This window comes from Schistocerca serialis, chromosome 2, assembly GCF_023864345.2.
Source record: "Schistocerca serialis cubense isolate TAMUIC-IGC-003099 chromosome 2, iqSchSeri2.2, whole genome shotgun sequence".
Lineage (NCBI taxonomy): Eukaryota > Metazoa > Arthropoda > Insecta > Orthoptera > Acrididae > Schistocerca > Schistocerca serialis.
Genome location: NC_064639.1, coordinates 240,994,069 through 241,021,753, shown reverse-complemented (window position 1 = coordinate 241,021,753; position 27,685 = coordinate 240,994,069). Strand labels below are relative to the sequence as shown.

The window sequence follows — 27,685 nt, the reverse complement described above, 5'->3', positions numbered from 1 at the left end:
TACTGAAGGACTGCCTTTTAGTTCTGTTTTAACGCTGAATATAGAAGGTAAGTCGTAAATTCTACCAGTCTTTTTACGGGTGCTTAGAGCTTATTTTTCATTTATTTTAGTTTTTTGTAGGGATAACCTTTTGAAAGCTTCATTTTTGACCCTATTTTGGATATAAGTTGAACGAAGAGCTATCTCTACATTTGTAGTTTGATTTTTATTTGTTATAGCGAGCTTTACTATATTACGGGACGAGCTTACACTATGTTACGGTAGCTGAATGATATCAGCCACAGATTATGTTCTAGAATAAGTAGTTCGTAAATAAATAAGTTAGACAGTCGTTTCCTAACTACAGACAACGCTAAAAACACAATTTTGCATGAATAGGGACGATACTAAAATGGTTAGAGCAAGAAATTATGTGCTCCTGCCCTTATATTTCACACTGAGAATACTTGTTAAAGAAGCAAAGGTCTTGTATGCTGTGTCCAAAATTAACCATAAAGAGAACAGAATTAAATAAATGAAGAAAATGTTCGAAAGAAAAATTCGGAAGTTAAGTTGGTCAATCTGTAGGATGGTGTAGTTACCAAACCAGATGATCACGTGGTACATAATAGTTCACATGCAACAAATATTTTTGTGAATATTTCGTAAACACATTTGAAAAAAAAAGTCTAGTCAGAGGTAAAATTGTTGTAGTATATTAAGGTTAGAGATCACAACTATACAACTAATTACAGATTTGTCCAACATTTTCTGGAGATAATAATAATACAATTCTGTAAAAGGAAAGCCTGTCATGTGTTTGATGATGTTGTTGTTGTGGTCTTCAGTCCTGAGACTGGTTTGATGCAGCTCTCCATGCTACTCTATCCTGTGCAAGCTTTTTCATCTCCCAGTACCTACTGCAACCTACATCCTTCTGAATCTGCTTAGTGTATTCATCTCTTGGTCTCCCTCTACGATTTTTACCCTCCACGCTGCCCTCCAATACTAAATTGGTGATCCCTTGATGCCTCAGAACATGTCCTACCAACCGATCCCTTCTTCTGGTCAAGTTGTGCCACAAACTTCTCTTCTCCCCAATCCTATTCAATACTTCCTCATTAGTTATGTGATCTACCCATCTAATCTTCTGCATTCTTCTGTAGCACCACATTTCGAAAGCGTCTATTCTCTTCTTGTCCAAACAATTTATCGTCCATGTTTCACTTCCATACATGGCTACACTCCATACGAATACTTTCAGAAATGACTTCCTGACACTTAAATCAATACTGGATGTTAACAAATTTCTCTTCTTCAGAAACGCTTTCCTTGCCATTGCCAGCATACATTTTATATCCTCTCTACTTCGACCATCATCAGTTATTTTGCTCCCCAAATAGCAAAACTCCTTTTACTACTTTAAGTGTCTCATTTCCTAATCTAATTCCCTCTGCATCACCCGACTTAATTAGATTACATTCCATTATCCTTGTTTTGCTTTTGTTGATGTTCATCTTATATCCTCCTTTCAAGACACTGTCCATTCCATTCAACTGCTCTTCCAAGTCCTTTGCTGTCTCTGACAGAATTACAATGTCATCGGCGAACCTCAAAGTTTTTATTTCTTCTCCATGAATTTTAATACCTACTCCGAATTTTTCTTTTGTTTCCTTTACTGCTTGCTCAATATACAGATTGAATAACATCGGGGAGAGGCTACAACCCTGTCTTACTCCCTTCCCAACCACTGCTTCCCTTTCATGTCCCTCGACTCTTATAACTGCTATCTGGTTTCTGTACAAATTGTAAATAGCCTTTCGCTCCCTGTATTTTACCCCTGCCACCTTTAGAATTTGAAAGAGAGTATTCCAGTCAACATTGTCAAAAGCTTTCTCTAAGTCTACAAATGCTAGAAACGTAGGTTTGCCTTTTCTTAATCTTTCTTCTAAGATAAGTCGTAAGGTCAGTATTGCCTCACGTGTTCCAGTGTTTCTACGGAATCCAAACTGATCTTCCCCGAGGTTGGCTTCTACTAGTTTTTCCATTCGTCTGTAAAGAATTCGTGTTAGTATTTTGCAGCTGTGACTTATTAAGCTGATAGTTCGGTAATTTTCACATCTGTCAACACCTGCTTTCTTTGGGATTGGAATTATTATATTCTTCTTGAAGTCTGAGGGTATTTCGCCTGTCTCATACATCTTCCTCACCAGATGGTAGAGTTTTGTCAGGACTGGCTCTCCCACGGCCGTCAGTAGTTCCAATGGAATATTGTCTACTCCGGGGGCTTTGTTTCGACTCAGGTCTTTCAGTGCTCTGTCAAACTCTTCACGCAGTATCGTATCTCCCATTTCATCTTCATCTACATCCTCTTCCATTTCCATAATATTTTCCTCAAGTACATCGCCCTTGTATAGACCCTCTATATACTCCTTCCACCTTTCTGCTTTCCTTTCTTTGCTTAGAACTGGGTTTCCATCTGAGCTCTTGATATTCATACAAGTCGTTCTCTTATCTCCAAAGGTCTCTTTAATTTTCCTGTAGGCGGTATCTATCTTACCCCTAGTGAGATAGGCCTCTACATCCTTACATTTGTCCTCTAGCCATCCCTGCTTAGCGATTTTGCACTTCCTGTCGATCTCATTTTTGAGACGTTTGTATTCCTTTTTGCCTGTTTCACTTACTGCATTTTTATATTTTCTCCTTTCATCAATTAAATTCAACATTTCTTCTGTTACCCAAGGATTTCTACTAGCCCTCGTCTTTTTACCTACTTGATCCTCTGCTGCCTTCACTACCTCATCCCTCAAAGCTACCCATTCTTCTTCTACTGTATTTATTTCCCCCATTCCAGTCAATTGCTCCCTTATGCTCTCCCTGAATCTCTGTACAACCTCTGGTTCTTTTAGTTTATCCAGGTCCCATCTCCTTAAATTCCCACCTTTTTGCAGTTTCTTCAGTTTTAATCTACAGGTCATAACCAATAGATTGTGGTCAGAGTCCACATCTGCCCCTGGAAATGTCTTACAATTTAAAACCTGGTTCCTAAATCTCTGTCTTACCATTATATAATCTATCTGATACCTTTTAGTATCTCCAGGGTTCTTCCATGTATACAACCTTCTTTCATGATTCTTAAACCAAGTGTTAGTTATGATTATGTTGTGCTCTGTGCAAAATTCTACCAGGCGGCTTCCTCTTTCATTTCTGTCCCCCAATCCATATTCACCTACTATGTTTCCTTCTCTTCCTTTTCCTACACTCGAATTCCAGTCACCCATGACTATTAAATTTTCGTCTCCCTTCACAATCTGAATAATTTCTTTTATTTCATCATACATTTCTTCAATTTCTTCGTCATCTGCAGAGCTAGTTGGCATATAAACTTGTACTACTGTAGTAGGTGTGGGCTTCGTATCTATCTTGGCCACCATAATGCGTTCACTATGCTGTTTGTAGTAGCTTACCCGCATTCCTATTTTCCTATTCATTATTAAACCTACTCCTGCATTACCCCTATTTGATTTGGTGTTTATAACCCTGTAGTCACCTGACCAGAAGTCTTGTTCCTCCTGCCACCGAACTTCACTAATTCCCACTATATCTAACTTCAACCTATCCATTTCCCTTTTTAAATTTTCTAACCTACCTGCCCGATTAAGGGATCTGACATTCCACGCTCCGATCCGTAGAACGCCAGTTTTCTTTCTCGTGTTTGATGATATTTCAGGAAAATTATTGAAAGATTATTCAGCCCGTACGTCTCTCATACTTTGTATTGTTTTATTGTAGATGTCTCAGTATGTATTTCTACAAATCTATTACGACCGCCCTTATAAATGTGCTGTTAATAAAAATGTTAAATTGCGCACCTGATTCTTTCTCTTGCGCTTTAGAGTTGTTCTCATAAGTCAATCGAATTCTTATACCGGGTACGACAGAATACTTTCTCCATCTTGTTACAAGTAAACTGTCACACTGTTTCCAGTGGTCTTCTTTACTTGCAATGAAATTACGGAACAAGTAAAGTACTGAAGAGGTCTGAAAGGATTTTCTAACAGAACAAAGCAACTATTAATCCCTCAAAATCCTTATATGGGAACAAAATTTAAAAAACAGAGTTTACAGTGTTGTTAGATGGTACACATCGCAACAGTCACGAATCACGGACAAGGGTCGATCAAGACAGCGTGGCACGTGCAACACCCCTTCCTTAATATTTTGTCCAGCATGTAAACCGTGATGGTGCATTGTCCGCAATTTACTTGGAATCAAATAACAGTACGATCGGTTTCCGCCACCGAGTGGCTGTGAGTCTATATTAGTGTCGTAGGAGCACACTGTCTGTGCATTTTCACGAAGTTAGACTCATAACGGCACAGTGGCCGAAACTAATAGTGCTGATCGATGTTAAAAGTGCAGCTGGTGCTGTTATTTGATTCCAAGTATTCCTTGATTAGCTTCACGGATGCACAGAAGATAACTCACGATTTTAACGGCCGTCACTTCCGACGACTGTCCTCATTGAGGCTATTTGGAGCTTTGATTAATGTTGATTAATGGATTTAACTGCACTGACAAAGAGAATGACAGTATTTTTTTTTGGAAATATGATGTAAATGTACCTATTTTAGCACTGTTGTTCATAGAGATATATATAATACTGTGAAAAACGTGGTAATTATTGAACCTAGTTTTCTCATTAGATTGTTAGATGGCTCTAGGCGATTTATGAAATATAATTTAATTTATAGTTCTTCCCAAAGATCAAGGATTTTTCCCTTTGCTTGGTGCGTGTAAAATTCTTAATTATATCATTTTCGGACTGTCGTGAGGTGTATTTGCAGCTATGTATTATTGATTCATCAAAATGGGTCAGATGAGAAGTGCACAAGTGCTCCGCGAAACGTCCCTGAAAGCTCCTGCCTGTCCGGCCATTAAAGTATCCAGCAGAGCTTTTGCAACACGTTGTATAAGTGCCACTATTTTCCTTTTTATTCTTATCTGATTTTGTGTGAAGTCTTCGATATTTTAATCTGCTGTTTGTACAAAAGGAAATTTTGACATCAAGCTTCTTGAGTAAATTGGCTATTCTTTGCGAAGCATTTCCCATATAGGAAGTACTGGCATACACATACTGTACATCCTGTTGAAAGTTCAGATTTCTTATTCTTGTTCTGAGCTTGTTCGTAATTTGAACTTTTATCTCGAAATAACTACATATTTGCTTACAATTAATAAATAAACCTAGTGAAATGCTTTACGAAAAAAATAAAAACTTCAGTCCAAACATTTTCAGAGATTTTCCAGATGTATTTTGGAACAGTAGGAAAGTGACTAAAGATAATTTGCAAAATGGAAACTCTTTGTGTAAGCTAGCACTTTCATGGAAATGTAACATGTTTTCCCTGTGCGTCAGTCATTACCAAATGACTAACGTACAGATGCATTAATTTAACTGTTGTGTGGTTAAAGAAGCACAAAGAGATAGTTTTAAATGTTCACAGTAAGTGTCCTTTCAACTGTACGTTCAAATATCTTTCAGGTACCTTTTAAACTGGTGTGACCAAGATGTAATTTATGTATATTCTCGTAAGGCCCACAGAATAGATAATAAACTGATGTAACAGATTTAGGAGCACCTCAGGATGAGCTCACCAAGAAGGAAACGCATTGCACATTAATCGAAATGTTTTGTCAGTGAAGGCAATTTCATTCAGCACTAAATCGACAGGTGCATTCACTGTTTTCCACAACGGTAACATGAAGAATACCTAATGTTCGGTGTCGTTCCACAAACACAAGAACAGATTACGTTTGAGTATTGCTGTATCCTCCTACATCAGTCCAGATGAAACCCTTCAGCACATTTTCACTAGCCCCTCTCCATCCACCGCAACAAACAGATATTGTTTTACTTATTGCAGCGGCGACCATTACTGCGTCAACATCCTCGACATGTTTGGCTTCGAATGCTTCAAGACAAACAGCTTGGAGCAGCTATTCGTCAACACACTCAACGAGCAGATGCAGTACCATTACAACCAGAGGGTCTTCGCGTGGGAAATGGTAAGATCCGTTACCGACTTTAATCTCCTCCAAGATAACAATTTCTTCTCCCATGACGAATGTTACTTCTCACCAGCAACCTCTAACAAGGAACCCTTTAAGTACGAGGTCGCAAGATCAATCTTAGTAACGCTCATTTGAAAGTTTTGTGTTAACAGTTATGATAGGAAAAATATTTTGAACCATTTGAATTATCACTTCCACTTGTTAAGCACGTATCGTCATCATTGTACGCCTCGTGTACATTGCCCCGAGTGTGTATGACACACCACATTCCCTGACTCATCTTGCAAAACGCTAATATTTCATGCGCCACTTCTTTCTCGCTCTGCAAGAGTCCTTGGGTGCCTTTCTGACGAAATATCAACTTCGACAACTGTTGCGGATATAAAGCTATGTTTGCTATGTTTATCTTTGTCATTGCTCTGCTTTGTATCAAAATCACTAGCACCGTACCATATCAACGCTACTACACTATTAGCACTGTAGCATGTGGGTTCCTCTTTAACTAAGCAGTTGAGTTATGCTCTGTAGGCTCGTGCTGCGCTCACCATTCTATACCTCTAGTACCGCCTCCTGTTGCTATTAGCACACGGTATTGTGGTAGCGTGGTAGACAATATGTGGGGCGTGTAATGCCGTAAATATCATTGGCATTTTGTGACCTCACACTCAAGAAATTCTTTGTAAACATTGACGTCAGTCACATAGTACACAGGTATGCAAAACTTAAGGAGGAAAGTAACTCTCGCATGATTTGTCACTACTAAGTAACATAGCTTCAAAAAACATGGACAAAACGTGGAATGCACCGCTACAGTATAGTACAGAACTTAACTGAAAAACATACGCAATGAGACCAACAGAAATGACACATTGCATAAATGTGTCATTTCTGTTGGTCTCATTGCGTATGTTTTTCAGTTAAGTTCTGTACTATACTGTAGCGGTGACAACACTGATGTCAGTGTGATTCATGATGGTCCTCTGGACTTTCTGTCTTTGAATAAAAGCGTGTCATTGCTGTTCGCCTCATTATGTATTTCTTTCAGTTACCTTCTGTACAACTCCGCAGCAATTCTTTCAATGTGCGATCCAAATTTCAACGAGCTTCGTTACTTGGATGTTATACATCATGCGAAAGTATTTTCGATCTTAAGTTTTGCACATCAGTGTATATTTTGTTTCTGAAGAGGTAGTGTGTAGAGAACTAACCTTGATGGTTTGAAGGCTAGTTACTTCCTTTACAGTCAGTAACTGTAATGTTCTTCAGAGTTATCTGTAAGGTAACTTAGTTGACGCGACTTTGTCTCTACTTTTCAGCAAGAGGCAGCCGATGAAGACATCCAGCTGGCGTCGCTGCAGTTCTACGACAACAAGCCGACAGTTGACGCTCTTATGGCTAAGCCCTCTGGACTGCTCTACATACTAGACGATGCCAGCAGGAACCCTCAAGGCTCCGACTTCATCGCAGGTGAGGTGAAGGTGCACAGGCCTCCCTTCCTTTGCCTTTCTCTCTCTCTCTCTCTCTCTCTCTCTCTCTGTCTGCCTCTCGTTTGCTCGCATACAGGTTGCCTATTACAGCTTCTAGGTGTTGTATAGGATACTTAGTATATAAAGTTTCGGTAAGGAAACAGTGTATCGTTTGGATACAAAATTGAAAACTAGGCTTAACGGTACGCATTCAAACTGAGAGAGGGTCGCCGTCGTCAGACCCTGTTGGAATTACGTCACGTACTACTTTCGCCCGAGAATCTGGCGCTGTCGTAACTAGGAGGGTTGACTGCGGTGCTCCACGGACGCGCTGCACTCTCGTCTTTGAAGAGGACGTTCTACGTCGTGTAGAATAGAACTCAACAACGAGAACTCGAATCATTGCTCTTGCCATAGGCTCCTTTAGACCACATAGCTCAGAGCTGGTTGTCTCAGTTGCTTGCGTAACGTGAAGCAGGAGATTTGAAAGTGATTCGATCTCCAAATTTGTTATACAGCCAAACGGTGCATTTGTGTAACCTTTATTTACAATCTCTAGAAGCCTGTAATAGGAATTGTGAAACGCCCTGTGTGCCGGTTGGTTATAATCAAACTTCCACTACGTGAGCCAGTATAGAGAGGAAACTTTATAGGAATTATTTTCAGACTGTGCGCAGCAGAATTTTCGTTGTTAGTAGTGTCAGCGTCGTGACTTGCAGCTATGCTCTGGTACTGGTACGGCGACGTAGGTCTGAAACACAAGCATCAGTTTGTATTAAAGTTGCAGACAGTTAACTTAGGTCTGGACAAGGTGAGCTGCGTCTTACTCGTAAAGCTCTTTTATCAAAACAACAGCAGCAGTCGTGCTGCTCCTTGGGATTATCAATGCATTGGAGGAATACGGAGAGATCCTCTTTCCACACAGGTGTTGAAGAACATAATTAAGAAGTTCAGCTTAAGTGGTGATTTGGGAATTGCTCCTGGAAGAGGCCGAAGGCCAACTGCGCCACAAATTGTTGAGAATGCTAGACGCAATGTGTGATCTTCAAGTAGTGCACGAGCTATTTCACGACAGCTGAACATCGCGTGGTCGACTGTTGTTTCGGGCGCCAGTAGGGAAATTTCTAGAGCGCCCCACAAACCAAAAACATCATCATCCACGAAGCTTCATTATCCTACGAACACTCGTTTGTCTTGGGGGCCTCCTCAAACCGTAAAAGCTTGGTTCAAATGGCTCTGAGCACTAGGGGAGTTAACTTCTGAGATCATCAGTCCCCCTAGAACTTAGAACTACTTAAACCTAACTAACCTAAGGACATCACACACATCCATGCCCGAGGCAGGATTCGAACCTGCGACCGTAGCGGTCACACGCTTCCAGACTGTAGCACCTAGAACCGCGCGGCCACCACGGCCGACAAAGCTTAATTATAACACCCTGTGTATCCCAGTATGTTTCTCGAATTCTCCCCCCACCTCCCAGACTTCTGCTTTGTTTACTTGCAAATCACTAGCTCTACATGACTGATGACTCATTCCATTTCCAGTATTTGTCACCATTTCTCAAGATCTGCTGTGGGAAGCTCTCAATAACATGAACAAACAGAATGTCTCATCCAGTTTCACAAGACTATATCTTTTATATGAATTAAGATAGATATTAGGGGTGAATTGCAATTTACATGCCGTACCTAATTGCTTATCTTGCCAACCGTCGCCGGTTCACATGTTTTCTAGCAGGAGTCTCCCTCTGGTGTAGCTACCTCGCTCGTACATTACCCAATTTGCATTGAGTCGCCATGGTAATAACACAGCAATAAAAGGCGTTTTGCCTTCTCCGTTTCAACGGGTGCAGTTGGGCTATAGCTGTGCGACGTGATTTTCGTCGAGAGCCCAAAGCATTTGACAGTAGCACAGAGAGTCTGAAAACACTAGCTGTTGGTGTAAGGGGAAATCCACAGGTCGCCCGTGCGATCGTTCAGTACGTAGCGCACATTCAGCAGAAATTTGCATGTAGCCTACAAAAGTCTACTCGTCGTGCCTGCCTAAGCCTAGCTACTGTTCACTTCTTCTTCTTCTTCTTCTTCTTGCATTACGGCCTCTATAGGACCACGGGTAGTCCCTTCTTGCTGCATTTTCCTCTACTTCTCCCAGAACCTCTTCATTCTTTCTCTTCTTCTCTCCCGCTCTTCTTCCGAGATCTTCAGTTTCCTTTTCTCCTGTTCAAATGGTTCAAATGGCTCTGAGCACTATGGGACTCAACATCTTAGGTCATAAGTCCCCTAGAACTTAGATCTACTTAAACCTAACTAACCTAAGGACGTCACACACACCCATGCCCGAGGCAGGATTCGAACCTGCGACCGTAGCAGCCTCGCGGTTCCGGACTGTAGCGCCAGAACCGCACGACCACCGCGGCCGGCTTTTTCTCCTGTCGGCTCCACTAGTGACACTCTAAACTTTTCCTGTATTCTTCTCTGTCATTGATCTCCGGCATATTTGTCGGTGTATATTTGTTCAAAAAATGGTTCAAATGGTTCTGAGCTCTATGGGACTTAACTTCTAAGGTCATCAGTCCCCTAGACCTTAGAACTACTTAAACCTAACTAACCTAAGGATATCACACACATCCATGCCCGAGACAGAATTCGAACCTGCGACCGTAGCGTCTCGCGGTTCCAGACTGTATGGGCTAGAACCGCTCGGCCACCCCGGCCGGTTATATCTGTTCCTCCAATTTTCCTTTCCTTCCACCTTGATCCCCAGTTCCAACCAGTCCTTCCTTCCGAAGTTCAACAACCCACTTGGTTCCTGTCTTTCCCCTTGTCTTCCCAGTTGTTTCCCACACTCTCTTCGTCATTCTGTCCATACTCATCCTAAATACATGTCCAGCAAACCTTGCCCTTTTGAGTCTTTTTGAGTCGGATTTCGTCGTATATTGTTCTCTTGTTCCAGTACAATTCCTCCCTAGGTCTCCGCATCCACCTCTCTCCATCTCTTTTGGGACCTAGTATTTTTCTCTCTTCTTTCTCTAGTTGTTCAGCCCCATTTCTTCTAGTGTCATTGTCTCAGCAGCATATAATACTGTATTCCTCACCGTTGCCTTGTAGTGGCTTATCTTTGCGTCTGTGGATATATTCTTTTTATTGTATTGTCTCTCGTCATGCAGAAGGCTGACCTCATCTTCTTTATACTCTCTTCTTCATCCTCTTCTGTTCATTTATGTCTGTCTGGCGTATTTTGCAGCGACGCTGGTGTTCCACTATTCGGGATTCGGTTGCCACAAGTTCTTCATGACGGTAATAAACAACAACATGCAGAGTTCAGCTAAGTGATTATGTGCTTCCAGATGGGAGTTAACAATTTACTTTCACGTGAAGTGCTTACTAAAGCTGCTGAAGTGGAAAAGCGAACCGTCAAGCCGTAAGAATATGGGAAACACACACAACAGTCGAGCATGAGAGAGAGTCTCCAAACCGTCAAGTGTTTCCGCCCTTTCCGTAGAAAATACTTACGGCCCGCTTTTTTCTTATGGGAGGGTGGGCATATAGGGGAAAAGGGTTACAGGAATCATGTACCTGGAGAAAAATGTGTGCACCGTTTCTCTGGTGGTAAGTTACTACGGGACCAAACTGCTGAGGTCATCGGTCTCTAGACTTACGCACTACTTAATCTGACTTAAACTAACTTACGCTAAGGACAACACACACACACACACACACACACACACACACACACACATCCACGCCCGATGGAGGACTCGAACCTTCAAAGGGGGGCGCCGCGTGAACCGTGGCAAGGCGCCTGAGACCATGCGGCTACCACCCTGCAACAGTTTCTCTCGCGGATCTTGACTCCCGAACAAAAAGAGCTATGCCTGGCCACTTGCCGTGTCTTGAGTGAGGCGCTTCAGTCTGGAAGCGTGCGACCGCTACGGTCGCAGGTTCGAATCCTGCCTCAGGCATGGATGTGTGTTATGTCCTTAGGTTAGTTAGGTTTAATTAGTTCTGAGTTCTAGGGGACTGATAACCTCAGATCTTGAGTACCATAGTGCTCAGGGCCATTTGAACCATTTTTTTTTTTTTTTTTTTTTTTTTGTCTTGAGAGAAATGAAAAACGTGGACGTTTCTTTCCTGTAAAAAATCATCATCGGTGACGAGACTTGGTGTTATCAGTACGGACCTATCACAAATGGTTCAAATGGCTCTGAGTACTATGGGACTTAACATCTGTGGTCATCAGTCCCCTAGAACTTAGAACTACTTAAACCTAACTAACCTAAGGACATCACACACATCCATGCCGGAGGCAGGATTCGAACCTGCGACCGAAGCAGCCACGCGGTTCCGGACTGAGCGCCTAGAACCGCTAGACCACCGCGGCCGGCCGGACCTATCACAAAACGACAAAATGTGAATTTGGGTCTCTGGAGATTCACCAAGACCAGAAAGGTGTAAATGTGATGCCCAGGTTGAACAACATCCCAGAGAAGTACATTTCTGACGCTTTCACTTGGTTATATGAACGTTCCGTTGGAATGTACGAGGGTATAATGAACATGAAACTTCTTGTTTCATTACTGCTACCTGACCTAGGTTCTGTCTCAATGCGCGAATATACCCCCAGTATTGTTTGTATCGAATTAATATGATAATATATTTTATTGGTTCAAATGGCTCTGAGCACTATGGGACTCAACTTCTGAGGTCATAAGTCCCCTAGAATTTAGAGCTACTTAAACCTAACTAACCTAAGGACAACACACACATTCATGCCCGAGGCAGAATTCGAACCTGCGACCGTATATATTTCATTAATAAAACTCTTATTCTATCAGTAGTTTGCTACCTACAGAAATGATAATGCTTTGATTATGGTCTGTTATTAAATCTTACATTTATTCATTAAAAACAGGATGAGCAATATTCCTGACATAAAACATTACAATCAAATTAATTACCTAAACTAACTATCATACCATTGGCACAATGGAGACCCTATCCCTAATCGTCCCTTTCCCTAACTTACGTAGGTTAATACTGACCACGCAAGTGGTTTTACTGAAGTTCCACCCCGACGGACACAGAATCAGAGAACTCAAGCAAAGAACTAATGGAACACGTACGCAATTTCAATTACGATGGCCTACTTTCCAGATGTTTGCTCTAATATCATCATACTTCACCACGTAGATTACGACAGTCGTCCCAGGCACCACCGGGATGTCGACTTTGCCCTGTGAGAGCTCTTGCGGAGCAGACCCTCATCGTCCGCCTAGCACCACCGCCGACACCAGAGTTGGATATTGTGGCCGCCAAACTGTGCCGATCGTCGCACATGTACACTACTGGCCATTAAAATTGCTACACCAAGAAGAAATTCAGATGATAAACGGGTATCCATTGGACAAATATTATACTAGAACTGACATGTGATTACATTTTCACGCATTTTGGGTGCATAGACCCTCAGAAATCAGTACCCAGAACAACCACCTCTAGCCGTAATAACGGCCTTGATACGCCTGGGAATTGAGTCAAACAGAGCTTGGATGGCGTGTACAGGTACAGCTGCCCATGCAGCTTCAACACGGTAAAACAGTTAATCAAGAGTAGTGACTGACGCATTGTCACGAACCAGTTGTTCGGCCACCATTGACCAGACGTTTTCAATTGGTGAGAGACCTGGAGAATGTGCTGGCCAGGGCAGCAGTCGAACATTTTCTGTATCCAGAAAGGCCCGTGCAGGACCTGCAACATTCCGTCGTGCATTATCCTGCTGAAATGTAGGGTTTCGCAGGGATCGAATGAAGGGTAGAGCCACGGGTCGTAACACATCTGAAATGTAACGTCCACTGTTCAAAGTGCTGTCAGTGCGAACAAGAGGTGACCGAAACGTGTAACCAATGGCACACCCCATACCATCACGCCGGGTGATACGCGAGTATGGCGATGACGAATACACGCTTCCAATGTGCGATGTCGCCAAACACGGATGCGACCATCATGATGCTGTAAACAGAACCTGGATTCATCCGAAAAAAATGACGTTTTGCCATTCGTGTACCCAGGTTCGTCGTTGAGTACACCATCGCAGTCGCTCCTGTCTGTGATGAAGCGTCAAGGGTAACCGCAGCCATGGTCTCCGAGCTGATAGTCCATGCTGCTACAAACGTCGTCGAACTGTTCGTGCAAATGGTTGTTGTCTTGTAAACGTCCCCATCTGTTGACTCAGGGATCGAGACGTGGCTGCACGATCCGTTAAAGCCATGCGGATAAGATGCCTGTCATCTCGACTGCTAGTGATACGAGGCCGTTGGGATCCAGCACGGCGTTCCGTATTACCCTCCTGAACCCACCGATTCCACATTCTGCTAACAGTCATTGGATCTCGACCAATGCGGGCAGCACTGTCACGATACGATAAACCGTAATCGCGATAGGCTACAATCCGACCTTTATCAAAGTCGGAAACGTGATGTACGCATTTCTCCTCCTTACACGAGGCATTACAACAACGTTTCCCCAGGCAACGCCGTTCAACTGCTGTTTGTGTATGAGAAATCGGTTGGAAACTTTCCTCATGTCAGCACGCTGTAGGTGTCACCACAGGCACCAATGCTCTGAAAAGTTAATCATTTGCATATCACAGCATCTTCTTCCTGTCGGTTAAATTTCGCGTCTGTAGCACGTAATCTTCGTGGTGTAGCAATTTTAATGTCCAGTAGTCTATCCATACGCGTTTTTTGGCCAATCAGGACTCTGAATTTTCGCTCGGTTGTTGTTGCCGCCAAACTTTTCCGTTCCTCTCACATGTATTCCTACGCTTTTTGGCCAATCAGGACTCTATAATGTCGCGCGGATCTCCCCCCTTTCATGGGCGCGACGTATTTGCGACCCGTTAGCCGCAACGGCGAGAAACAGTCTCTCTCTGTCTCGCACGTACGTCCTCTCTCTCATCTTCCACGTGTGTGGTCTCAGGCTCCCCCAATACCCCCTGTGGTCACAAGTGACACTCAACCGACAAAGCAGCCGCCGTGTGAAGCACCGGCCAGCTGCCGGCCACTTCGCTTGCTCGACATCACAAACAACTCTTTCCTGTGTCCGTCAAAACCGCCTTCCCAATGATAACATGCACGGTTCTAAAATCTTATGTACCAGTATTAACCTTGATATGTTGATACTAGTATCGTTCTGTCAAATGGCTCTCTCTATCTGCGTGGTATTTGTCGTATATTATTTTCTGAATAAATATCATGTAAGGTGCTAAAATCTGCCACCTTACACCGTGCGCTATACTCTAGTGGAGATAGACTATTAGAAAAGCTGTAGCATTAAAACGACCTTTTTAACTTTTCTCTATTTTTTTCCAGTCTCGATATGTTTTGGACTGATGTGGTGTGATAGGTTGTCTAGATTAAAGATCATGAATAAAAAAACGCACCACTAAGGAGTTACGAACATTGGCCACGTACTGATATTCATACAGGTATCGTCGAAAAATTGAAACCTGAATTGTAAACTTTGGCGGCAGCTGCAGCACATTCTAACCGTGCTAATGGCATGGCACAGAAAGTCTTCCCGAATTTTATTCCATGTATTCAGTTGGACAATAACTATGCCTCGCAGACAGGCGTGTGAAAAATATCTGCAGATGTCAGCATCTGAGAGAGGACGTGCAATTAGTTTCAAAGAATCCGGTTGGAGTAATCGGCGAATCGCTCGACATTTGAATAGGAGCGAAGCCACTGTTCGACGATCGTGGCAGGAATGGCTGAACCATGGCCGAACACAGTGTCAAGAATGAAGCAGTCGACCTAGGCAGACTGCAGAACGAGCTGTCAGAGCAGTCATCAGCGAGGCATTCAGAGCTTTGGATTCATCCTGGCCATAGGTCTGGCGTGCAGTAGTTTACAGTGAGTCCAAGGACCGTTAATACTTGGCTCTCAGAAAGCACACGGTGCCCCTTGTGCCGACTAGTCTTGACCTCTATAAACCAACAAGCCTGTCTGTAGTAGTGCTGGGCACATTCGGCCTGGAATCTCGTTGACTGTAGTGGAATTTCCTTCAGTGACGAGCCCCAATGGCCAGCGAAGACGATTCTGGAGATGTCCTGGTCAGTGGTGGGACACCAGCCTGAATGTCACCTGCCATGCATCCCGACAAGGTGAAGTGGTAGTCTGGGGTGCCATTTCTTTATACAGCAGGACCCCTTTGGTTGTCATCCGCGACACCCTTACAGCGCAGCGGTACGTCGACATATTATACGACCCGTTTTGTCGCCATTCATAGCAAGCCATCGTTTGCTTCTATTTCAGCAAATCCGACCGGGGTGGCCGACCGGTTCTAGGCGCTACAGTCTGGAACAGCGCGACCGCTGCGGTCGCAGGTTCGAATCCTGCCTCGGGCATGGATATGTGTGATATCCTTAGGTTATTTAGGTTTAAGTAGTTCTAAGTTCTGGGAGACTGATGACCTCAGAATTTAAGTCGCATAGTGCTCCGAGCCATTTGAACCATTATTTCAGCAAAGTAATGCCCATCCACATATATCGAGAGTTTCTACTGCTTACCTTCGCGCTTGCCAAACACTAATTTGGCCAACAAGACAGACAGCCTCTCCCAATTGAGAACATTTGGAGCATTATGGGCTGAATCGTCCAACTACACTACTGGCCATTAAAATTGCTACACCACGAAGATTACGTGCTACAAACGCGAAATTTAACCGACAGGAGGAAGATTCTGTGACATGCAAATGATTAACTTCTCAGAGCATTCACACAAGGTTGGCGCCGGTGGCGACACCTACAACGGGCTGACAAGAGGAAAGTTTCCAACTGATTTCTCATACACAAACAGCAGTTGCCTGGTGAAACGTTGTTGTGATGCCTCGTGTAAGGAGGAGAAATGCGTACCATTACGTTTCCGACTTTGATAAAGGTCGGATTGTAGCCTATCGCGATTGCGGTTTACCGTATCGCGACATTGCTGCTCGCGTTGATGGAGATCCAATGACTGTTAGCTGAATATGGAATCGGTGGGTTCAGGAGGTTAATACGGAAATCCGTGCTGGATCCCAACGCCGTCGTGTCACTAGCACAGGCATCTTATCCGCATGGCTGTACGGATCGTGCAGCCACGTCTCGATCCCCGAGTCAACAGATGGGGACGTGTGCAAGACAACAACCATCTGCACGAACAGTTCGACGACGTTTGCAGCAGCATGGACTATCAGCTCGGAGGCCATGGCTGCGGTTACCTCTGACGCTGCATCACAGACAGGAGCGCCTGCGATGGTGTACTCAACGACGAACCTGGGTGCACGAATGGCAAAACGTCATTTTTTTTCGGATGAATCCAGGTTCTGTTTACAACTTCATGATGGTCGCATCCGTGTTTGGTGACATCGCGGTGAACGCACATTGGAAGCGTGTATTCGTCATCGCCATACTGGCGTATCACCAGGCGTGATGGTATGTGGTGCCACTGGTTACACGTCTCGGTCACCTCTTGTTCGCACTGACGGCACTTTGAACAGTGGACGTTGCATTTCAGATGTGTTACGACCCGTGGCTCTACCCTTCATTCGATCCCTGCGAAACCCTACATTTCAGCAGGATAATGCACGACGGAATGTTGCAGGTCCTGCACGGGCCTTTCTGGATACAGAAAATGTTCGACTGCTGCCCTGGCCAGCACATTCTCCAGGTCTCTCACCAATTGAAAACGTCTGGTCAATGGTGGCCGAACAACTGGTTCGTGACAATGCGTCAGTCACTACTCTTGATTAACTGTTTTACCGTGTTGAAGCTGCATGGGCAGCTGTACCTGTACACGCCATCCAAGCTCTGTTTGACTCAATGCCCAGGCGTATCAAGGCCGTTATTACGGCCAGAGGTGGTTGTTCTGGATACTGATTTTTCAGCCTCTACGCACCCAAATTGCGCGAAAATGTAATCACATGTCAGTTCTGGTATAACATATTTGTCCAATGAATACCCGTTTATCATCTGCATTTCTTCTTGGTGTAGCAATTGTAATGGCCAGTGATGTATCTCGGGGTTTTGACGATCTAACACGCTAGTAGGACAGAAGTTGGCGCAATATCCCTTAGGAGGACATCCAACTACTCCGTCAATCAGTGCTAAGCAGAATAATAACTGCTTGCATAAGGACCAGAGATGGACCAGCGCTTTTTTGACTTAGTCAGTTTTTGATGCTTTTTATCTTGAATAAATCATCCAATTTTTCTGAAACTTTAATCGTGTGTTTGTCTGTACATGTGCATCACTCTCCCACGTCTACTGATTTGCATGTTTCCGGTAATTCCATCGTGGCTTCGTCAGGAACCAAGGTGAAACCTGAGCTTCGTCTGTACAGAAACCCTACGAGGCTCGTCCAAGGGCCCGCACCTGCGCGCCACCGGGCCGTTCGAGTTCAGCGTGGCGCACTACACGGGCAAGGTGACGTACAACGCGACGGACATGGCCGAGAAGAACCGGGACTTCCTGCCGCCCGAGATGATCGAGACGCTGCGGCAGTCGACCGACCCGGTCATCCGGCAGCTGTTCACCAACCAGCTGTCGCGGCCCGGAAACCTCACCTTCACCCCGGAGGAGCAGGAGGCGGCCACCACGCCCTCCACCGAGAAGAAGAAGAGCAAGTGGGGCCGCGCGCTCGTCGCCGAGAACACCCGCATGAGGGTGAGTGCCTCTCTCCCTCTCTCTCTCTCTCTCTCTCTCTCTCTCTCTCTCTCTCTCTCGACTTTTCAATAAATGGCGTACTGTCTTAGAATGGGACGTCCTCAGGAGCAGAACCGAATATTTTGAAAGTAACCTACACGGTGGTGTCGGTTATTGCCCAGCATACCACATTCTGCAGACCCTGGTGGGTCCTCGTTTGCCAGTAATCGGCAAAAAAGAATTCTTCGCTGTACCCAGGGAAAAAAACGATCAATTTATCTATCTGGTATCCTGAAGGTTATCAGTTCTAGTCTTGTTGATGCTATTTATTTATTTATTACATCTTTATCGAAATAATTGATTATTATTTTTATTCAATTCAAATGAGTGTGAAATCTTATGGGACTTAACTACTAAGGTCATCAGTCCCTAAGCTTACATACTACTTAACCTAAATTATCCTAAGTACAAACACACACACCCACGCCCGAGAGAGGACTCGAACCTCCGCCGGGACCAGCCGCACAGTCCATGACTGCAGCGCCCTTAGACCGCTCGGCTAATCCAACGCGGCTTTTATTCAATTAATTGGCTTAAACATGTCAGCTTTCTCTTCCATTTCATTGTTTCTCCAGTTTATCATTGCATTACCTTTTTATTTCTCACACTTTTTACTTTCTATTCTTTTTTCATTTGGAATATTTACCCATGTAATTTTAATTACTTTCCTTTATCAAATGGCTCTGAACACTACGGGACTTGACATCTGAGGTCATCAGTCCCCTAGAACTTAGAATTACTTAAACCTAACTAAGCTAAGGACATCACACACATCCATACCCGAGGCAGGATTCGAATCTGCGACCATAGCGGTCGCGCGGTTCGAGACTGAAGCGCCTAGAACCGCTCGGCCACACCGGGCGGCTTTCAGTTATCAGTCGTAATATTTGAACGTTTAGTTATACCGATCAATCGGTTAGAAAACAAACTACGAAATAGTTGATTTTATTGTGGCCGTGCAGTGGTGAAAAAAATTTTTTTCCCAATCTTTTTGATGGTAAACGTTATATCGCCCACCCGGTTAGCCGTGCGGTCTAATGCATTGCGTTCCGGGCTGGAAGGCGTGCCGGTCCCCGGCACGAATCCGCCCGGCGGATTAGTGTCGAGGTCCGGTGTGCCGACCAGTCTGTGGATGGTTTTTAAGGCGGTTTTCCATCTGCCTCGGTGTATGCGGGCTGGTCCCCCTTATTCCGCCCCAATTACACTATGTCGGCGATTGCTGCGCAAACACTTCCTCCACGTACGCGTACACCATAATTGGGGTTATATTCGTCTGCTGTGATACGCTCCCAGAGGGGGGAGGGGGGGGGGGGGAGAGGGGTGGTCCACTGGGGGCCGAACTGCACAGTAACCCTAGGTTCGGTGTGGGGCGGCGGTGGGGTGAGTGGACTGCTGTAGCCTGTTGTGGGGTTGTGTACCACTGAGGGCTTGCCGGCCGCGGTGGTCTCGCGGTTCTAGGCGAGCAGTCCGGAACCGTGCGACTGCTACGGTCGCAGGTTCGAATCCTGCCTCGGGCATGGATGTGTGTGATGTCCTTAGGTTAGTTAGGTTTAAGTAGTTCTAAGTTCTAGGAGACTGATAACCACAGCAGTTGAGTCCCATAGTGCTCAGAGCCACTGAGGGCTTCGGCGGGGACGACGCCTCTCCGTCCTTTCTAGGTGCCCAGTTCAATTCAATACAATACAATGCAATCGTCATATTAACGTTTAAAACATAAATTCTTCTCGCAACATGAATAAAGTAATGTAGATGGGCATCTACACTGAAGGTCTCATAAACAAAACGACACTGAAGCAAAATGGTTAATAGCAGCAACAGTTGCAAAAATATTGAGGAAAATATAAAACGGTGAAAACTAAATCGAAATAATTAAAATTATATGAGCAAAGATTCCAAATGGAAAAAAGAATATAAGGAAGTGAAAAAAAAGAGCAGACAGTAAAGTTAATATGCTCATTAAAATGACGCTTACATGATTTACAAATAAAAAAGTATTATATTTAAACCAAATACTTGACTAAAAATAACGATCACAATCGTTTTGACAAAAATCTAAAAAAAAATATAGCACCCGATGTGACTCAAACAAGACCCCTCACCAAATGGTTCAAATGGCTCTGAGCACTATGGGACTTAACAGCTGTGGTCATCAGTCCCCTAGAACTTAGAACTACTTAAACCTAACTAACCTAAGGACATCACACACATCCACCCCTCACCATACCAGCCAAATAACTTAACCGCTGATCAGTGCTATTTTCAAGATTCTAACTGACAACGAAGAATTCTTTTTTGTCGTTTACTAACAAAAGAGGGCCCATAAGGGAGTGACGATTGGGACCCCAAAGAACACCAACGTATACGTGGTTTCAGCAAATTTATCGCCATCCCTGGGGGACCACCCCTTGTTAGAGTTTAAATGAGTGGCTTACGTTATTTCACATTTTATGTCTTTCACGACACACGGATACGAGCATTTGACAGGACTGTAAGCTGTTTCGACGAGCCGTTGATCATCTTCAGACTGTCAATAGATTGAAATAGGAAAGAAAGAACCACCTGTCCTCTCTTCGTTAAAATGATCAAATTGAAAAAGTTGTTCTAAAAAATTTTTAATTTTAAAATTTGTTATAAATGCCTTAGTTCTGATGAATGTAGAGTAGTTATAAAAGTCTGCCGATGTAGATGTTCTCTTCGGGAATGCAGACATTTAACAGTAGATAAAGAGAGCATTTCAGCTCGTCTACTAAACCTCGTCCCTTACCTGCTGTTGTCTTCATTATTGTTGAAGCTCATTTCCATTTACCGCAACGGAAACAGCTTGTAGTACGTACGTTTAGGTAAGATTTTACTCGTTTTTTCTTCAGATAGATAGGTATTTGTCAGATTTTATGGGTTATACAATGATTCTTCGTATCCTCTTTTTCATCTACTGACAGTCTGAAGATGAGCAGTGACTAGTTAGGGCATTGCGATATGCTCCTGTGATTCTCTCCTGTCTTTCACCACTAGGCGACTCTTCCGCAATGCCGCGCAAGCAAACACCGAGGAAATAGAAAATCTCTTTTATAGCACAAAATTGTTGAAGCTTGTTGACGTACTGCATGGCTTTTGCCTCGGGATCTTCGACCAGCGTTTATTTAACGATCTTCCTAGGGTTTCGCCAGCATGGTAGACGTGAAGAACAACAAATAGGTAGAAACGTCAGGAAAATCATTAAAGAAACATCCGCCGGTGATACTTAAACGGAACTCAACAGGCAAACTTCAATTTAATGGCATTTGGTTTCAGCTGTTTATAAGAAATGCAAATACTTCTTAAGTTGTTTTCTCGCCGAAACATACTTCGGCACGTTTTTGTCATTAGTGTGCAACACTACCGCTTTGTTACATTAATGTCACGGTTCTATTGAGCAAACCGAGCAAGGTAGCGTAGTGGTTACTGGACTCGCATTCGGAAGGACGACGGTTCAAATCCCCGTCCGGCCATCCACAGTTAGGTTTTCCGTGATTTCTATAAATCGCGCCAGACAAGTGTAGGGGCGGTCCCTTTGAAAAGAAAATGGCCGATTTCCTTCCCCTCCTCTCCTAATCCGGGCTTGTGCTCCGTCTCTAATGACCTCGTTGTCGAAGAGGCGTTAAAGGAGTTCAGTTTGACTACTTCGACTTGCAATGGGTTTATTTTTCTTTTGCTATTGTAGCAGATACAATAACATAACGTTCATACCACTGCAACTAAAAACGTTATTGACTAGGGAACACATGAGTTCTTCTGTAGTCTGCTGTCGAATTTCAGTTCCTACCAGCCTCCCTCAGTCGTCAAGCTTAGCCCACAAAAAAATTCTCCACACACGCACGGCAGCCGCCGTCAATTTCGTTTCGTGAACTCTGCAGAGCTTCGGGCGAGACTGCCCCAAACTCTTATATCTCTGGGGTGCCTACATCTGCATCTCCATGCATACTTTGTAAACCATTGCGAAGTGGGTGGTAGAGGGTACTTATCATGCTACAACATGTGAGGCTTTCTTCCCGTTCCGGTCCCGTATGGAGCGTGGGTAGAATGATTGCTTAAATGTCTCTGTTGCGCACTGTAACTAGCCTAATTTTGTAACGTATCGCTTCCAATCCGCGGTCGTTTTTTCTGTGCCGCGGAACTGCGGCTGTTCTCCAGCCTTCGGTAAAGGCAGGGTTCTCCTATACGATAGACCTGAAGTGATCTGGCCCACCTTGACACTTTAGAGAAGTGTATGCAAAATATTACTATCTGACAACAAAAAATCTGAGCGTACAGAAAATTAAAATTGAAATAGTTTCTTTTTCATAAAAAGCGATCAATGGTGGTGAATATGGCCAAAGGAAATCTGCAGAGTTGAAAAAAAAGGTTGTTCTTAAATAAGTAATAAGCTATAGCTCCGACAGAAAAATGTGGATTTAAAAAGATCTATCGATTGCTTTTTTTATACTAATCGACTACTTTCTTGCATTCAGACATATATCGAAAAACTGTTAAAAATCGATTTCTCTATAACTCGTTAACATTCACATTCCCATACTTTCTATTTATTGACTGTGACTATAGCCCGCGCTAAGTAAAAAAAAATACTTGTTCGAAAAATTAAAAACTATTAATATTTTTCGAGATGTATCATTTCTTTTTTTTAAAAAAAAAAAAAAAAGGCTCTGTCGGTAACTGGCTTGATCTTCTCAGGGGACGTCCCTAAAGTAATTGTTTTTTTTTTAAATCTAAAACCGTCTTCGCAAAGAGTTGTGCTACCACGCTATTACACAATTTTTACGATTCTATTAACTTCGAAAAACTTGCACTTTTCAGAGCGAGCGCGTCGGTTTCCCCCCACTCTGCAATCCGCTCCAGCTGTATAACCTAAAATGAAAGACGACAGGATGTTTTAGCTCAGCAAAAGAGTATTTTTCATCAACATGTATGGGGTTCACAAAGCATAATTTCCTAGAAATCGAGGAAAGAATTTTTTAAATTTTTTTCTACTTTAGTTTATGTACCCATAAGGTATACACAGTTAAACGAAAGCACCGCTGGAGTAACCAGGGCAGCTGGCTCGGAAGCAGAGAACCTGTGCTCAACTCTCAGTTGCATTCTGCAGTATGTTTCCATTATTGTTTTCCGCAACAAAACTGCTCGAAGTAGAAGCGTTAGCAAGATAAGTAAAGCAGTAAGAAATAATAACAAAGTAGGCAAGTAAATTTCCCAGAAGTCTTGGATTAGCAAAAAATTCAAATTTTAAGACGTTGCATGAAAACCATTCCGAGGGAGACTGCTGTGAAGGCGAGCATTCGGCGCTCGTTGTTGCATGAGCGAGAAAAATAACCGTTGCCGCAGTTGGTAGCGTACTTAAAATAACTTATTCGTACACGTTCACCGAGCAAGGTGGTGCAGTGGTTAGCATACTGGACTCGCATTCGGGAGTACGACGGTTCAAACCCGCGTCCGGCCGTCGTGATTTAGGATTTCCGTGATTTCCCTAAATCGCGTCAGGCAAATGCCAGGATAGCATGGCCGACTTCCATCCCCGCCCTTCCCTAATCCGATGGGACCGATGACCTCGCTGTTTGGCTAATCCGAATCAAGCAACCGAAAAACCCATCACAGGCTCTTGCCTTAAATTTTCCCGTTCTTATAAGAAACTAGTGATAGAGAAGGTCAATAGCTTAGCGAACTCGTTAAATAACGTTTACTTCATATGGTCCAAATCCCGTAATTAGAAGAATTCGATTTACAAAACATATCTTGAGAACATTTTAAAACCACACGTTGGTAATGACATGTTTTGTCTAATACTGAATTCCTGAGCTGGAGAAACGAACACCGTCATGATGATATTTATAATTATAGATAAAGAAGGTCAGCCGACTTGCACGGTAGGAGTAATACTGCCAAACTACACACCTGTGTGTCAGCCATCAAATTATTAGTTAAAAACTCTATTTCGAGACTTTCCCTGGTAAGCCAGGGGAATTGTACAACCGGTGGATGGAATAACGATTCACAGCATAATTCATGATAACTTTCAGCACAGATTTTTCAGACAATGTGCGTGGTATGCATCAAAATTAATTCACTAAAAAGAAATATTTTTAAATGTAAACCACGTTCGTTTTCCATCAAATCTTCGGAAGGAGCGATGTTTTTGCGCGAAGATTGCATCCGTTAGTTGTTCTTGGGGCTCTGAGTATATTTGCTTCGAATGTTTAAATGTCGAGTTACATCCATCTAACTTTTTCGAAGGAAATTGAAGACATGTAACAGTAAGTGAAAGAGTCATTGTAAGGGACCAGGATTAAATACTTAATTCTTTACTAATCCAAGTCGTTTGATAAATTTCTTTGCTTGTTATTATTCCCTATTGCGTTACTTGCCTTATAAACCTTCCTATTCCTACCAGTTATCATGAGAAAAACAAGAAAAATGTAAAAACTGCAGAATGTAACTGGGAATCGAACATAGGTTCTCTGATTCAGGGACAGGTACCTTGGTCGCTACTCCAGCGGTGTTTTCCTTTACCAATGCATGCCATATGGGTACCTCAGCTGAAGTCGAAAAAGTTTCTTCCCTCGATTTTTAGAAAAATATATGTTTGCAGACCCCATATATGTGACGAAAAATGCTCAGTTTCCTACTGTCTATTGATCTCGTCATTTCTGAGCCGATTGCCCGTCATAAACTTAACGGACAGTCTTCTCAAAAACGGAGTTTTTGAGCCAAAAAGCTCGGCGTTTTTCATTTTAGGTTGTACACAAGCGACCTGCCAAATACGAGCTTTATCGGTTGGCCGTGTCCTATGTCGTCTTCTTGCCAGCGGCAAATGTGTTCAGTGAGTGGACTTCTCGCTCCATTGGCAACTGAATGAGTAGGCGCAGTGATAAAATAATGTTTGAGGTATCGTAGGAACAAATCTGAAGTGAACATTGAATAAGATTGTCAAATGGTTCAAATGGCTCTGAGCACTATGGGACTTAGCATCTGAGGTCATCAGTCCGCTAGAATTTAGAACTACTTAAACCTAACTAACCTAAGGACATCAAACACATCCATGTCCGAGGCAGGATTCGGACCTGGGACCGTAGCGGTCGCACGGTTCCAGACTGAAGCGCCTAGAACCGCTCAGCCACAACTGCCGGCTACGATTGTCAAGAAAGACTGTATAAGATGCTACAGTCGAACACTTCATGTACACAGTCAACAAGGCACAATTCGCTGTGAACAGTTGTAGCTTTTCTTAAACTTTATCAACGTTTCCTAGTACTGCGGCGAATGAATTTTGACGTCGTGTGGCACGTAGTACGAAGGCTATTCGGAAAGTAAGGAACGATCGGTCGCGAAATGGAAACCACGTGAAAATCAAAACTATTTTAATTGCAACAGTTACCAACACTTTAGAGCTACTTCCCTACACAGTCGCTGCTCCGACTTAGATATCTATCGTAGCGTTGTACCAACTTTCCAACACCCTCGTCGTAGGATGCAGCCTCCTATGTTTTCCGACAATTTTCTACACTGGACTTCATCTCGTTGTTTGTGCCAAAATAGAAGAGCAGAGATGGAAATCAGAGGGCGCCAAGTCCCTGCTGCTTGGTGGGTGACCTAACACTTCCTATCCAAAATGCTGCAGGAGCATTTCATAGCCTCTGCAGTGGGCGGCCGAGAATTGTCATTTAGAAGGAACTTCATGACAGTTGCATTATGTGGGGTTGCATGAAATCAGGCGAAATCTCTGGGCATACTCGGAGGGAGACACTGTTTTCTAGGTATCTTTATGCATTCACGTTGTGAGCTCAGAACTGAAGAAGAACGACGTGACGGTATCTGCAGGCATACTAGAGCCACTGCACAACACATCTGTGCAAAGGCATATCGGATTTTCAATGTGGTTTCCAATTCGAAACCGATCGTTCCTCACTTTCCGAATAGTCCTCGTAACATCTACACTCCTGGAAATTGAAATAAGAACACCGTGAATTCATTGTCCCAGGAAGGGGAAACTTTATTGACACATCCCTGGGGTCAGATACATCACATGATCACACTGACAGAGCCACAGGCACATAGACACAGGCAACAGAGCATGCACAATGTCAGCACTAGTACAGTGTATATCCACCTTTCGCAGCAATGCAGGCTGCTATTCTCCCATGGAGACGATCGTAGAGATGCTGGATGTAGTCCTGTGGAACGGCTTGCCATGCCATTTCCACCTGGCGCCTCAGTTGGACCAGCGTTCGTGCTGGACGTGCAGACCGCTGAAGACGACACGTCTCCATTCGTCCCTCCATTCACGCCTGTCGCGACACCACTGGAGGCGGGCTGCACGATGTTGGGGCGTGAGCGGAAGACGGCCTAACGGTGTGCGGGACCGTAGCCCAGCTTCATGGAGACGGTTGCAAATGGTCCTCGCCGATACCCCAGGAGCAACAGTGTCCCTAATTTGCTGGGAAGTGGCGGTGCGGTCCCCTACGGCACTGCGTAGGATCCTACGGTCTTGGCGTGCATCCGTGCGTCGCTGCGGTCCGGTCCTAGGTCGACGGGCACGTGCACCTTCCGCCGACCACTGGCGACAACATCGAGGTACTGCGGAGACCTCACGCCCCACGTGTTGAGCAATTCGGCGGTACGTCCACCCGGCCTCCCGCATGCCCACTATACGCCCTCGCTCAAAGTCCGTCAACTGCACATACGGTTCACGCCCACGCTGTCGCGGCATGCTACCAGTGTTAAAGACTGCGATGGAGCTCCGTATGCCACGGCAAACTGGCTGACACTGACGGCGGTGGTGCACAAATGCTGCGCAGCTAGCGCCATTCGACGGCCAACACCGCGGTTCCTGGTGTGTCCGCTGTGCCGTGCGTGTGATCATTGCTTGTACAGCCCTCTCGCAGTGTCCGGAGCAAGTATGGTGGGTCTGACACACCGGTGTCAATGTGTTCTTTTTTCCATTTCCAGGAGTGTATAAGCATTCTGAGTCAATCTGACATTTTCCCGTCGGGTTGATTGCACAAGGCAAGAAGCTGCGCTATATGCAGGTATAACGACATAACAATCAAATATGTTGGCAGCCACACCCCTTATCACGTAACACGCCACGCCCTCCTTATACATCACGTGACAAGCCATTCCCCTTCTTATCTATCATGTGACAAGCCATGCGCCCTCCTGTCTCTCTTCAGCCTTTTATAATCCATGATGGGGGATCTGACTCAACAGGCTAGTGGGAAATTTAAAAATAAAATCCAGAGCTGTGGAGCTAGCCCAATTGCGCTTTGTACCCTCGGTCCCTTCCACCTCCCCCTATACCCAGCCAATCAAACCACAATAGCAGAACTAAGTCACTTGCGCTTAAAAAAAAATTAAAAAAAAAATAAAAAAAATAAAAAAAAAACAGGGTTGTGGAA

General features: G+C 44.0%; 1 protein-coding gene across 2 annotated transcripts in view; it reads left to right on the top strand.

The window, feature by feature from the left end:
• The window catches only part of LOC126456986 (neither inactivation nor afterpotential protein C), a 390,163-nt gene that overhangs the window by 190,879 nt on the left and 171,599 nt on the right, over nucleotides 1–27,685 (top strand). For both annotated transcript variants that reach the window (XM_050092949.1, XM_050092948.1), the window contains exons 14-16: nucleotides 5,907–6,048; nucleotides 7,371–7,521; nucleotides 17,902–18,224. In XM_050092949.1, coding sequence (XP_049948906.1) covers nucleotides 5,907–6,048; nucleotides 7,371–7,521; nucleotides 17,902–18,224 — 616 coding nt within the window. The remainder of the gene's footprint in view (nucleotides 1–5,906; nucleotides 6,049–7,370; nucleotides 7,522–17,901; nucleotides 18,225–27,685) is intronic.